The sequence below is a fragment of the Oryctolagus cuniculus genome, chromosome 3 (assembly GCF_964237555.1).
Source record: "Oryctolagus cuniculus chromosome 3, mOryCun1.1, whole genome shotgun sequence".
Taxonomy (NCBI): domain Eukaryota; kingdom Metazoa; phylum Chordata; class Mammalia; order Lagomorpha; family Leporidae; genus Oryctolagus; species Oryctolagus cuniculus.
In genome coordinates, this window is record NC_091434.1 from 112,927,784 (window position 1) to 112,941,746 (window position 13,963).

The 13,963-nt window shown below is 41.2% G+C and overlaps 1 protein-coding gene across 4 annotated transcripts in view; it reads left to right on the forward strand.

Annotated features, from left to right (window-relative positions):
• Positions 1–13,963, forward strand: part of DPP10 (dipeptidyl peptidase like 10) — a 1,559,001-nt gene that overhangs the window by 782,088 nt on the left and 762,950 nt on the right. The window contains exon 1 of one of the 4 annotated variants that reach the window (XM_051849636.2): positions 10,361–11,017. The exons of 1 other annotated variant lie outside the window; for it this stretch is intronic. In XM_051849636.2, the coding sequence (XP_051705596.1) occupies positions 10,946–11,017 (72 nt within the window). In that variant the 5' untranslated portion in view covers positions 10,361–10,945. Of the gene's footprint in view, positions 1–10,360; positions 11,018–11,110; positions 11,261–11,668; positions 11,693–13,963 lie in introns of those variants that run through there. 2 more of the 4 variants (XM_051849638.2, XM_051849639.2) reach the window with 2 other exon arrangements.

The window sequence follows — 13,963 nt, forward strand, 5'->3', positions numbered from 1 at the left end:
TTAACCAAGTGAGCCATGGTGCCAGCCCCCTTTAGCTCATTTTGAAGTAGGATGTTACAGTTTTGAAAATTTTTTTTTTAGTATGCTAGTTTTAAGCAGGATTTTATTTGTCAATAATAGAAGTTGTCAAGCTTCTTACAAAACTCAAGATAGTAAATAATTCACAAAGTATACAAACAATTTTGTTTCTAACACAAATATTTTAGTTCCATTGTAGTCACTATAAATGATTAAGTATGGTTATGGTCCAATAAAACTACTTGGGGGCCAACGTTATTGTTATTATAATGGGTTAAGCCTCTGACTGCGACACAGGCATCCAACATAGGCATATGTTTGAAACCCTTCTGCTCCATTTCCAATCCAGATCACTGCTGGTTGTGCCTGGGAGAGCAGCAGAAGATGGCCCAGGTGGTTGGGCCCCTGCACCCATATGGGAGACCTGGAGGAAGCTCTAGGCTCCTGGTTTTGGCCTGGTCCAGCCCTGGCCATTGCAGCAGTTTAGGGAGTGAACAAGCAGATGGAAGATGGCTCTCTCTTTCTCTCTCTGACTCTCCTCCTCTGATTGTAACTGTGCCTTTCAAGTGAATAGAGGAAAATCTTAAATAAACAAACAAAAACATGTGGACTGATTTGGCTCATTGGCTATGATTTGCTAATTCCTGGTGTATAGGAACATCATTCTTTTTTTTTTTTTATTTATAGTAACTTTGCATCTGAGGCTGAACTCTACATGAGTTTTGAAATGATAGCTTTCTGTGGCCCATTTTTATATTAGTTTTCTTGAACTTTTAGGTAGTTAAAATTTCAGATATACTTTTCAACTTCAATGAGATCCTTCTCATGTTGTTATATAGTGGTAAAAAAAATATGTTGGCTGGCTTTCTTAGATTTCCATGATCTGTTCACTTATTATCTGAATGTTCTCTTTCTTTGATCTTTTCTAATTCTATTCTTTTCAACTTTGATCCCGCTTCCAGTACTTTTCTCTCAGTGTGGAGTCCTGTGTTGGAAAGGAATCATGGATGTTCATTTTAAAGAGTCCATAGGATTTAGACAGCTCCACTTACCTAAGCTCTGATACAGGTTTCTTAAGAACTATACAGTATCTGCAATTTTGTACTGATTACAACCTAACTAGTTAGCCTAACAGTTTCAGGATATTGGCAAAATACCTGAGACTCCTGCAACAGACACTGAGTCTCAGTACTCATGGTGCAGCAAGTAATGGGAACATCAGCATATTTGTGTGACTTTTCCTTGTCCTGAAATCAAAGGAGGGGAACAATTGAGTTGGATGCTTGCTTGCCCATGCAGTAGATTGTGACCTAAAAAAGAATCCTGAACTTAAGGAACCCAATCTTTTATAATGGGAAGTATGTGAGCCTGCTATTTTTGCAATAGAGGGAGACATTATCTTTTCTATACTGCATATTAAGAAAGCTTGCCTATTGCTCCACAGGGAGACACTATTCCCTCTTCACAGGCTACCTACAATGCATGTATCCTTTAAAAAATGTTCTAGAACAAAGATGTTATAGAGCAGTTTTGTTCATAATAAAAATGCAGGAATGTTAGATACCAATGGAATATCGGCTCCCAGTAAGGCTCCTTTCAGTGACTGTCATAGGCATAAATCTTCTATTTTTGTTGAGTGATCTTAAAATGGTCCACTGTGCTTTCCAGTGATTATTAATTGAATGCATATGATTCTCTACTTGAATATTGTGAATTTCTCATGTATTTCATTTGTCTCACAGCTTTCTTCTGTTTACTCCCTCCTAAAGGTATATAGGCTATACAGTTTTTGGTATTTAGGCATTTGTAGAAGTTTCTTTTTATCTAGAATTATCAATTTTGTACTTTTGATGCTGATATCTAATTTCCTATCTGACTTAAATCCATGCTGGCATCACTGTAGCCCATTTTCCAAATATAATCCTGTCTTTTAAAAACAGTGTGCTAAGCCTAATTTCACATACTTGGAAGTTTTCATTTTTTAAAGATTTATTTATTTATTTGAAAGTCAGAGTTACAGAGAGAGGAGAGGCAGAGAGAGAGATACAGAGAGAGAGAGAGATGTCTTCCATCTTTTGGGTCACTCCCCAGATGGCCGCAACGGCAGGAGCTGTGCTGATCTGAAGCCAGGAGCCAGGAGCTCCTTCTCGGTCTCCCACGTGGGTGTAGGGGCCCAAGGACTTGGGCCATCTTCTACTGCTTTCCCAGGCCATAGCAGAGAGCTGGATCAGAAGTGGAACAGCTGGGACTAGAACCAGCACCCATATGGGATGCCAGCACTGCAAGCCAGGGCGTTAACCTGCTGTGCCACAGCTCTGGCCCTGGAAGTTTTCATTTTGAACATCAACCTTATTACATCAGTCTAGTTAAACCCTAAGGTCTTACTAAATTCCATAAGGTTGCTTGTTTGTCTTTCCCTCTCCCCACACTAAGTATACTGAGTTGTTATCTTAAGTGAAGGGTCCAATAGTTTTTTCTATAAGAAAATCTGCTTTTCCTACTTTCTACACTAGTGTACCTCATCCAACAATTATTCTTAGCATTTTAAAAAACATTTAGTGCAAAAACTATTAAAATAGATAAACAAATTTGTTTAAAATATATGCAGAGTATGTAAAGAAAAATAATCTCTGAGATTGGGCATGATACTAGAAGATTATATTGAACTTTGACTCTTTTTGGCACTATATGGACAGCCTGTAGGAATTTAAACTGTATTGTGTAATATTGCAATCTTGATGATTTTGCCTAATATAACTCCTCCTCTCTTAATTTCTGGATATTAGTTAAATATTATTTAAAATATTATTTAAATATTAAGTAATCAATACACAATTCTTCTTAAGTGCTGAAACTTGACTGAAAAGTGATCACAGTTAAATATAAGAGTGGGAATAAGAGAGGGAAGAGATGTGCAATTCGGGACATGCTCAAGCTGACTTACCTCAAACGGTAGAGTTAGAAACACACCAGGGGATTCCAATTCAAGCCCATCAAGGTGGCATGTACCAATGCCATCTCACTAGTCCCAGTGATCAATTTCTGTTCACAATTGATCATAATGATAGGACTAAGAACCAAAGGGATCACAGAAACAAGAATAGTGTCTGCAAATACTAGCTGATAGAATAAAAAAGGGAGAGAATGATCCAACATGGGAAGTGAGATACACAGCAGACCCATAGAATGGCAGATGTCCTAAACAGCACTCTGGCCTCAGAATCAGCCCTTAAGGCACGCAGATCTGGCTGAAAAGCCCATGAGAGTATTTCAGGCATGGAAAGCCAAGACACTCTGGGAAAAAAAAAAAAAAAAAAAAAAAAAAAAAAAAAAAAACTAAATGAAAGATCTCTGTGAGTGAGATCCCAGTGGAAAGAACGGGTCATCAAAGAAGGAGGTACCTTTCTCTGAAGGGAGGAGAGAACTTCCACTTTGACCATGGCCTTGTCTAACAATTATCAGAGTCAGTGAACTCAGGGGGCTTCCATAACCTTGGCAGCTCATGACAAGAGCCTAGGATGCTTACTGATGCCATAAACAAGAGTGTCAATTTGTTTCAACAACAGGAATTACTGTGCACTTACTCCTCATGTAGGATCTTTGTCCTTAGTGTGCTGTACATTGAGATCTAATGCTATAACTAGTACTCAAACAGTATTTTTCACATTATGTTTCTGTGTGGAAGCAAACTGTTGAAATCTTTACTTAATGTATGCTAAACTGATCTTCTGTATATAAAGAGAATAGAAAATGAATCTTGATGTGAATGGAAGGGGAGAGGGAGTGGGAAAGAGGAGGGTTGTGGGTGGGAGGGACGTTATGGGAGGGAAGCCATTATAATCTATAAGCTGTACTTTGGAAATCTATATTCATTAAATAAAAGTTTAAAAAAAATTGGAATAAAAAATTATTTAAATATTAAGTAATCATTCAAATTATTTAGTTATTTCAATTATTAAATATTATTTAAGTATTATTTAAATATTAGCAGATAAATAGAATAAGTTATGAGTGATGTTATCAATATAACTTGAATTAGGAAAGGATGTGAGAGGAGCTGGGTCCTAACAGAGCAATTATGTTTGGGAGGATAGAAAAGTGAAGGAAAGGCTGCTTAGAAGAAAGGATTGGTGACCACTACAGAGAACTTCTCATCCATTCTGTGCAGTTTTTATGTCCTAAAAACTAAGGTTAAACTCTCACATAAGCACTGTTGAGCTGATGAAATGATTAAAGGGTATTTTCCACATCATTGGTTTAAGTGAACTATTGTATTTGCTATATTCTTTTTGCCTCCTACACTAACCCTTATGTCAACTTCTTAAGCAGAATAAATGATAAAATATTATAAGAAAATAAACTTGAAATTATTGAGAATGTCAAATATAAATGTTTATATATAAGAATGAGCAAGTTACATACTGGACTCTAAAGAATAATGTATAAAATATACATAGAATATAACTATTGACTAGTGCATTCAATGTTTGAGACCTGACTAATAATATTTATGGTACTTTATAATCTTTACAAGAGCATTTAAATAAAAGAGTTAATATACCCTAACACCCCTAATATCTTCTTAATATATTGTCTTGGCTTTTCCCCCTCCTTTTTTCTCTTCTCCCACTTCTTGTCTCTTCTTCTTTGCTTCTCCTTCCTTAATTTGATGAAAGAATTGACTAAAGAATTTGAGTAACGATTTGCAGGATAGAAATTGAGTGACTTAAAAACCTTTCCGTAATCTAAAATGTATATAGATAGGTGAAAGATAGACACAAGAAGGGACCTATATCACTAGGGAGCAACATACCTAGGCTAACAGAACAGTGTTTAATAATAATATACATTTTAATTTATCTCATTTCAATGTAGGTGGCATCCCATGATGTCCTGAAACTATATTATTGTTTGTACAATCTAAATGGATGATTCTATGTACTGAAAGGACTAGGCTAAGAAACCAAAGGCTTAGCTTCAAGTTTCCTTTGGAGAATATAGAGCAATTCCTGTGATGGAAAGTTAATTGGTGGAGAAAAATGTTGGGGCCTCTTTAATTTCAGTGGCTGCCCTACCACCATGGCATGCGTGTATCTTTATTTGGTAATTCTAAACTATCTTTTGTTTTGAAGAGGAAAATTCATGGAGGAATCTGAATATAGTACTAAATCATTAAAAATAAATTGAGCATGGTTAAAGGGTTATAAACGATACCAGAAGTATTCAAAAAGTTCATGGAAATATGAATATGAAATAATTATGCATGAATTTAAAAATTTTTGCACAAAAATAAACTTATCTTTTAATTCCAGGTTTAAGTATGCTTTTTAAAGTATCTTCATAGAAACCCACCCTTCAGACCAAAAATTAATGCAAGTCTTTCAGCAATGTTTTCTACTTCAATTCATGAAAGATTTCCCGGAATGGGAATTTTGTTTTGTGCTCTTCTGGACATTATGTGAGGAAAAAAAAAAGGCAGGTAACCACTGAACAAAGGAGCAGGCTCAGTAATATTGTACTTTGCAAAGACAGAGAGGAGATTATTTTGAGTCATTACACAATCATTTTGGTTATGAAAACAAAAAATACCAGGTTCAGAGAAATTTATTCATCAAAGGCGAACGCATTATCTGAAAGGGACAAATATTATGCCAGAGTTCCTAAATATTCTTCCATATCTGTCAACTGTAGAAAGAATGTGTTTGGAAAACTTATTTTTTTCCTAAAGAAATATGAAGATTAGGATAATCACCAGTAATACCAGCTAGAGAGATTTTTCACTTTTATTATTACAGCATAACTAATTCATTAAGTTATTACTATTTTTAAGAAATTAAAATAATTGTAAGCCCCATGTTTAGATTTAATAGATAAAATTGTAACAGCTGGGACCAGCACCGTGGCTCACTTGGTTAATCCTCCGTTGCAGTGCCGGCATCCCATAAGGGTGCCGGGTTCTAGTCCCGGCTGCTCCTCTTCCAGTCCAGCTCTCTGCTGTGGCCAGGGAAGGCAGTGGAGGATGGCCCAAGTGCTTGGGCCCTGCACCCGCATGGGAGACCAGGAGGAAGCACCTGGCTCCTGCCTTCGGATTGGTGTAGTGCTGGCTGTAGCGGCCATTTGAGGGGTGAACCAGCAGAAGAAAGACCTTTCTCTCTGTCTCTCTCTCTCACTAACTCTATCTGTCAAATAAATTAAAAAAAAATTGTAACAGCTGGTAAATTTCTCACAGTCAAAAACTGTGTTTGTGTTCTGAAAATAATCATACAGGGAAATGTTCATCTGCACTATTTTACTTTCTCATGTACATATATTTCTCAATCTGCATCATGGAAGGGCACAGGGTAAAAGGAAGATGTGAAGTCTGTGCAAACATAACAACCAAAGGAATTCTCCAGTATGGGAACTCAGGATGAATGTGCAGTTTGTCAATATCTTCAGGTCTCTAGTGAATAACAAGAATGGCTCTCAGGATATTGCAACTCTGTCTGCTTCCACCAGAGATCATAATTGGGCTATGAATTTTTATAACAGGAAAGTCTTGCTGTCATAGACAGTCAAGGACAAAAAAATTTTACTAAATGCTAATAGAATCTCAAAGCTGTATGAGAAATGCCCATGAATATCACTTAAATATGCAGTGTCTTTATGTCCTTTCTTTTAATTTAAATATCTCCCATAGTTTACTTGTTTAGAGTTTCTAAAATAAAGCTTGCTTTTGAGGACTGCCCACCATACCGGTTTTCTGTCCAAGGACATGATGGGCAATTTGGGGAATTTAAGAAGCCAACTGAGGTGAGTAGAGGTGATTTATAAATCGAAACTAAGTGATAGCAGAAGACATGCACTAAAGCTATTTCTTCATCTGCAAAGAACTAATTGGGCACATTTCAGGCCAGGTCTCCAAAGACACAGCTCATGAACCCTGTCTTCCTGATACTGTGCTCATTACAGACACTCGACAGAGGATTGGTTCATTCTCGGGGAATTCCATCAAGATGGCCTTTACAATGATGCTGCAGATTTACCTCAGGAAGGAGAGAGAAGAAAGTAGTGAGAGGTTTTAGAAAACTAGCTGCTTACAGTCCTATTTGCCTGATGTCATTAACCTGAAACTGAAGAGTTTATTTCTGAAGTCTACCCTGCCTCACAGATTGACCTAGTGTATTTGTCTTTCTCTGTCAAATCGGACTTGATCCAAACCTTATTTGTTACCTGGTGGTTATTAGTGTTAACTTCAATTATTTGTTTTCCTGTCTATGATTTGATTTCAAAGACTGAATATACAATGTATGACTCACATGTTTTTCAAAAAATTCTTGTTGCCTCTAATACCAATATATTTTAATGATAATGATTAAAATGTTGTCTACACCTTATAGTCTATCCTCAATTATTCACCTTAATATTTCCAGGTAAAAAGAGATGTACTGCTCTTGTTTTTCCCTTTTCAACAACCAAATATCAAGGAAAAGAGGACATTGTTCAGTGTTATGTGTGACAAGATTTCTGAGTGACTTCAGAATCCCAAATAAATATATTGAAGAAGCAGCTTTGTAGGTTATATTTACATGGGAACTGGAAGCTAGGATTTGAGGTAAAACAATTTTCAGAGGGAAGTGGTAAGATTTGAATCCAAGGAAATCTCTCAGAATAAAGTGGCCTAGTTTTCAAGGTTTAAACATTTATAATTCAAACAAAGAAAATTTTACTGGACAATCACTCTAGAATTTTTCAATTATAAAATATGTTTCCAACCCATGAAAATAGTAGTGAAATTTGCTTTATCATTGCATGAGTATTATAAAATGTATGTTGTCCATAATAGCTCATCAATGAAGATATGATAAAAGCAATTTCTTTGTATTTTTTGAGCATTTGATTCTCCCTGCAAGTTTCAAATGTATATGGACGTATTCAGAAAATTCACAGAAAATGGTATTATGACAAACTATGGATAGATTTCAAAATTTTTACATTAAAATAACTTATCTTTTATTTCCATATGCTTTTTAAATTTATTTTGAACAAATAACTTATTCAGATGATTGTCTATTTATAAAATACAAAAAATATAGACATTGAGAGAAAAAAGGATCATACTGGCCACACAGCTCAAACCTTTACTTTTGCCATGTAAGGAAGTGGAGGTGATAGATAAGGGATCCTGGCCCTCATCTCCAAGCCCTGATGAAGGAAGAGCTCCAACTTGCTGATTTCTAGTCTGGTTCTGGTCACTCCTGCCTCTGCTGCATTTGGGTTATATCTACTTGAATGGTTTTAAAATTTTGTAAACATTTGATTGTAAATCGGTGTTTCTAATTTTTCTTTTAATGATAACATCAGACACTCCACATAACAGAACTGCAAATATCTTTTTCTGTTAGTGTACAAGGCATTTCTTCCTTTTGGGAGGGTTTTAAAGTGGCCATTGAGGGGTGAACCAATGGAAAAGGAAGACCTTTCTCTCTCTCACTATCCACTCTGCCTGTCCAAAAAAAAAAAATAAATAAATAAATAAATAAAAAATTTTTTCTTCAATAAGAAATTAAGTTGGAATCAAAGAAGAGAAGCTTACACTATAATTCAAGCATATCACATAGCAAAAATAAGTAGTGACATTGGGACAAATTTATATATGATTAAGTTTTAGTTAGTGCTCTTAGTCTAGATCTCAAGAGCTAAAAGATACCATTCTTAGCTTGACAAAATAATCCAACCCAAAAGATAAAGAATTAGAGAAATCCCCCCCCAAAAAAGATTCACACATATTTCACACACACACACACACACACACACACACAGAGTACATGAAACATATAATAAACTACATCTTGATTTGTAACCAAAGTGAATTTTATGCTGAATACTGAAAATGGATGCAAGTTCAGCCGTAAATTCAAATAAGAAATCTTAAATCGAATGAGGATAATTCCCTCTGGTGTATACTTGTCCTGTGTAACAGAAATTTTTGTCAGAAAATGTCTTCAAGTCAAGCAGATTGTGCAAAATGGAAACATTGAAAATGTGAATATACTCAAATAATGAACAGAATAAAAAGTAGAAAGAAGTAAACACTTTTTAAATAATGCATATCTTAACCTCCCTCCCCCAAAGTTCCATGTAAGAGGAAATCTGCATTGAAATTTTTATTGGATGAACTTCCTGATAGCTATTTTACTTCATTTTTTATGTTTGTTTTCTACATTTACAAATGGCAGTTTTTCCTAACAAAAAGTTACTTCTATTAAAGTGAAACAAATAAAGCACTTTGGTACTCACTGGAATATATATTCTATCTGTACACTGGAGATAACTTATTTCTTTAAAAAATGTACTTTAAAGGAACTGTAGTTACAATTAATGCTCAAGACAAGCATTATAATTCATGTTTTAGGAAGGTCCTAGGCATCTGCGACAATCCTACAACAGCCCCTCTGCTAAGAAATGCCTAGCTCCTAGGCTGAGTTAGGGTGAAAGGAGCCAGTCCTTAGCTAATAAAACCCAACTGGGGGGGGGGGGCAGTTCTCTGTCCCTACTGCCTGAATTGCTTCACAACAGTTGTCTTGAATTCATTAACATCCAGATTTTTAACTCTCTCCTGCCTTTTCCCTGGCGAGCAATTCCCAACTACCTGCGTCTAAGCCTGGGCAACAGCCCCTAGTCTGTCTGCTTGAGGCAGAGCCTTCCTGGCACCGTGGGGAAATCCACTGCTACTGTACCTGCAGGAAACTGGCGGACTTTGTGATACACACTGCCAGAGAGCTACCTCTACTCACTCGCTGACTTACTCCCTGATCTCGCTCTGACAGAAGCTCTGGGGATTTGAGTAGGTTTGTCTTGTAGCTCAGTCTCTCCCTTGCAGTCCTTCTATTTTGTGGCGTGTTTGGCACGTGATAGGTAACCACTAAACATACTTTGAATGGGAGAGGGTTGTGTTTACCAAAAGGAGTCAAAAATTACAGGTTTTTCTACATGTGTCCAGCAAAAACGATAAAGGGAAAAAAGTGTCAGATTATTATCATGATGGTTATTAATGTTTTTAACCAACCTTTCGGAATTCCACTGGCACTAACCAGGCAGCTAGCAGGGAAATGCAGGCTGGAGGGTAAAGGGTGCCCATTACCCCCAATCAAGAGGAGCACAGCCTCAGGTCACGATCCAGGACAATCCCTCAGGTCCGGACAGGGGCTGCCTGCCCACCCGCGGACCCTGTCCCCCGCCGCCCTCTGTCTTCGCAGAGCTCTGGAGCATGCCCAGTGGCCGCGCCGGAGGCATCGAGGGCTTTTCACGGGTGCACTCCGCTTCTCCGGGTTTTAGCAGGAGCCCACGGGGGGCGGAGGGGCTGGGGGGACCCGCGGAGCCGGGCTGCATGGGCAGTGCGAGTGGGGAGCTCGCGCGCCGCGCAAGGCTCTCTCCCGCGTTGCGGTTGCTGGGGCGATGCTGGAGCGCGGCTCTGGGCTGCTCCACCTGGTGCTCTGAGCGCCGCGCCGGGAGCCCCCAAGGGCGGGCGGCGGTGCGGGCGGGCGGGGGGCGCGGACTGCGGTAGAATGCGAGCCAGGCTCCTCCCGCGCTGCGAGACGCCGCTCCAGCGCGGTCAGGTGCCGGGAGCCCGCCGCTCACCGCTCCACTAACTTGCCACTTGGTCGCCTCTGCCCCCCGAGGCTCTCTGCGCTTCGGGGAGGAGGGGGCAAGGGGAGAGGGGAGTTAGCGGGTCTGCGGTAGCCGGAGGAGGCATCGTGCACTGGGGGAGCTGCTTGCCGCCGCGCTACTTCCCCTCCCCGACGCTCCCCTCCCCCCACCCCGTCGCTCTGCCTTCCGCCAATTCGGGGAGAGAGACGGGCGCCTGTGACATGAGACCGCTGCCAAGTGACGGTCCCCGAGTCTGAAGTGCCCGCGAGGAAGTGAGCGCCAACGCGGGCCGCCAGCGATGACAGCCATGAAGCAGGAGCAGCAGCCCACCCCGGGGGCCAGGGCGAGCCAGGCGCAGCCAGCGGACCAGGTGAGAGTTGGCGGCTGCGCCCAGGCCCTCTGGGGAGGGGAGGCTCCAGCCCGCGTTTCCCCCGCCTCTCCCCAACCCGGCTCGGCCCCCACGCCTCCTTCTCCCCACCCTCCCCCCCGCCCCAGTTCCAGGCTCTCCTCCGCTCATCCATGGACTCCGCAGGAACTTAGAGCATCTTAGTGCGCTCCGGGGCCGGGAGAGAGGATGCGCAAGGTGGAGAGCCGCGGGGAAGGGGTGAGAGAGGTAAAGGCTGGGGATGCCCCGGGGAGCCCCCCGGCGGGCGGGCCACCGGGGGAGAGAGGTGGCCCGGCCAGGGAATGTGGTCCCGACTCCCTATTCAAGAGCGCCGGAGGAATCAGACGCGCTCCTGGAGCCCTCTACTTGCTGTGATCCAGCCTGATCGGCTGGGAGCCGGGGCGCACGCTGGCCGAAGCGACCCGAGTCGGCAAATGACCTTTAGGCCGGCGGAGTTTTTTCTTTGCTTTCCCGTTTTCTTTAGAGGAGAGGAGGGTGAGGGGACCGGGGCGCGGGGTGGGGGTGGGGGTGCACCGGGCATCTGTAGTCTGCTGAGTGAAACGGAGCTAAGGGGAGCAGGAAGGCATTCGTTATGAAGGGGGAGATGGGAAAGCGGTCGCTGTGGTGATTTGTTGGGTCTGGCTTGCTGTGTCTGCAGAGGTGAGGTCCCCCGTGCTGCCTGGGTTATTCTGGTCCCCTGTCAGTCCTTAGGCACCCGCCACCTCCTTTTTGTTACAGTCCCCAGGGTACTGTAGCATAACCGTGCGGCAGATCCCCATCTTGTCTGTGTTCCTGGACTGGGGGGGGGGGGGGGATCTGGGAGTTCCGTGTCGCTTTTTGCCAAAGTTGGAGGGTCGGAAGCGCCCAGGTGCCCTGGTGAGGAGGAGGGAGGCTGCGATAAGCCGGCTGCAGGTGCGATCATGTTGCCATCAATTAGAGACTCCCGGGCTGAGAGAGCTGCACTTAGGTCAACGGGTAACCAGGAAGCTGGAGGGCCCAGGCACTGGGGTACCAGGAGTGGGGCTCCTTGCCCGAGTGCGTCCTCCAGGGCCGCCGCCAGAGGCGTTCCCGGCAGAGACACTCCCAGCTCTTCGCCAGAAGTGGGGCGATGGGGTTTCAAGCAGCTCGGCCCCCGCAGCGGCTCGGCTCTTCGCGGATGCTAAGCACTGAAGAGCATGTTGAGGGAGCTGTCCAAATCTCCCAGGAGTGGCAGCGAGGCAGTGGAGGCGATGCCAGAGATGCTGGTATTAATATTCCAGTCTTGGTCATCTTGCCTAGCTTGTGGTCTCTTTTCTCCCTGTCTCTTCCCTTCTCATTTCCCTCACATACATTTCACACAGGTGGTGGGAATTACTCAATGTCTTAAAGCTCTCTCTCCCTTTACAGGGGCAAGGACGATACATGTTGCAGTTTTTACAAAGCATTTGTTTTCTTAAACCATCTTTTTTTGCTCTGTATCCTGTGATAAGTACAAAAATCCCAAGATGTTAATTGTCTTTCCCTTCCTCTTGTGCCCATCTCCCCATACAACACAAGGTAGAAACTAGTATGTATGTGTGAATGTATGTGTATAATATATAAATTATATATAATAATTTTATATATACATATAATTTATGGACTGGAGTGTAGATTTAATATCCTCTTCCAAGCAGACTGCTCTTAAATTTCATTAACAAGCCCCTGAGCCTTTCTACCGCTTTTGGAATGATGCTACCAATAAGAATGATTAGTCAGATGAGAGTCCCCATGTGAAACCTTTGCTCACTAACCTGTGACACCAGCTGGTTACTTGAGGTGCTGCAAACAGTTCAGTGATGGTGGAGGCAGGGAGGTAGATACAAGGCAGAGCTAAAAATGTACAAGTCAACTGTGGACAAGTTGTATATGCATAGCAAGTCCTTTAGTGGGGAGGAATCTGGAAATTAAAATTCATATGAGGAAAAGATTCAAGCTTGAATCCATTTTTTCTTGTTAGGCATTTTTTTTATGTTCACTACAAGTATTTGGGGAGTGGCCATTTGCAAAATTAATGATCTAATTCAGTATTTTTAAGTCAGTTTCTGAGCATGTACATGATTTTAAAATGTCAGTGGTATTCATTTTGTAAGAGAGATCAATTCAAATATGAGAGACTGAGTCTGCACGGGGAAAGAAAGTCAGAGTGAAATACACAGGGAAGCATTCCTGTGAGATTTTTCAAGTGCTCCCAGGAAATACCTAGATCTAGCATTCTTTGTTCAAAGCTTGACATATGAAATCATGGCTAAATAATGTGGACGATTGCTGTGAATGCTCATCCTACCTTCTGTAAGACTTTTTTATGCACGATATTGGTCATCACAGCTTAATTCTACAATTGACACAAAACTTTCACATAATACCAGATATAAAACCTCCATAAAGATGTGACTAATTGTATTGGTTTCCATGATATTAAAGGAAAAGGTCTCACAAACTTAAATGAAAATGTACCTTTATGAAATTCTACCTAGTGATTAAATAGGGAGCATGTTCCATCTAATCACTCACTCTGTATTGATTTTGAATGATTTAAGCCTTTGAATGTTGTCAAACTTGTCTTTCACTTTCTGTGGTTGAGATTTTTATGGAACCCTAAAGAAACTTTGTCCTGAGCCACAAACAGCTACCTCCACCTACAGCACAGAAGAAAACCATGGTCTTTTCTCTGTGTGAGCATGTTTATGAATCATATAATTTGGTTGTTGTTACAGTCCTGTAGAGGGCTTGCCCTTCCTGTTCGTTTATTTGTTACTGTCCTCTGCCACAGAGTGCCATGGCCAGAGGCAGCCCTTCCCAAGGGTCCAATAGCAATAAATATGGCAGGGACTGTATACTTTTATGACTATTCTGAATCATTGAATATACTTTTTTATTATTTAATGATCTTTCTTTTAAAGCTTCATTGAT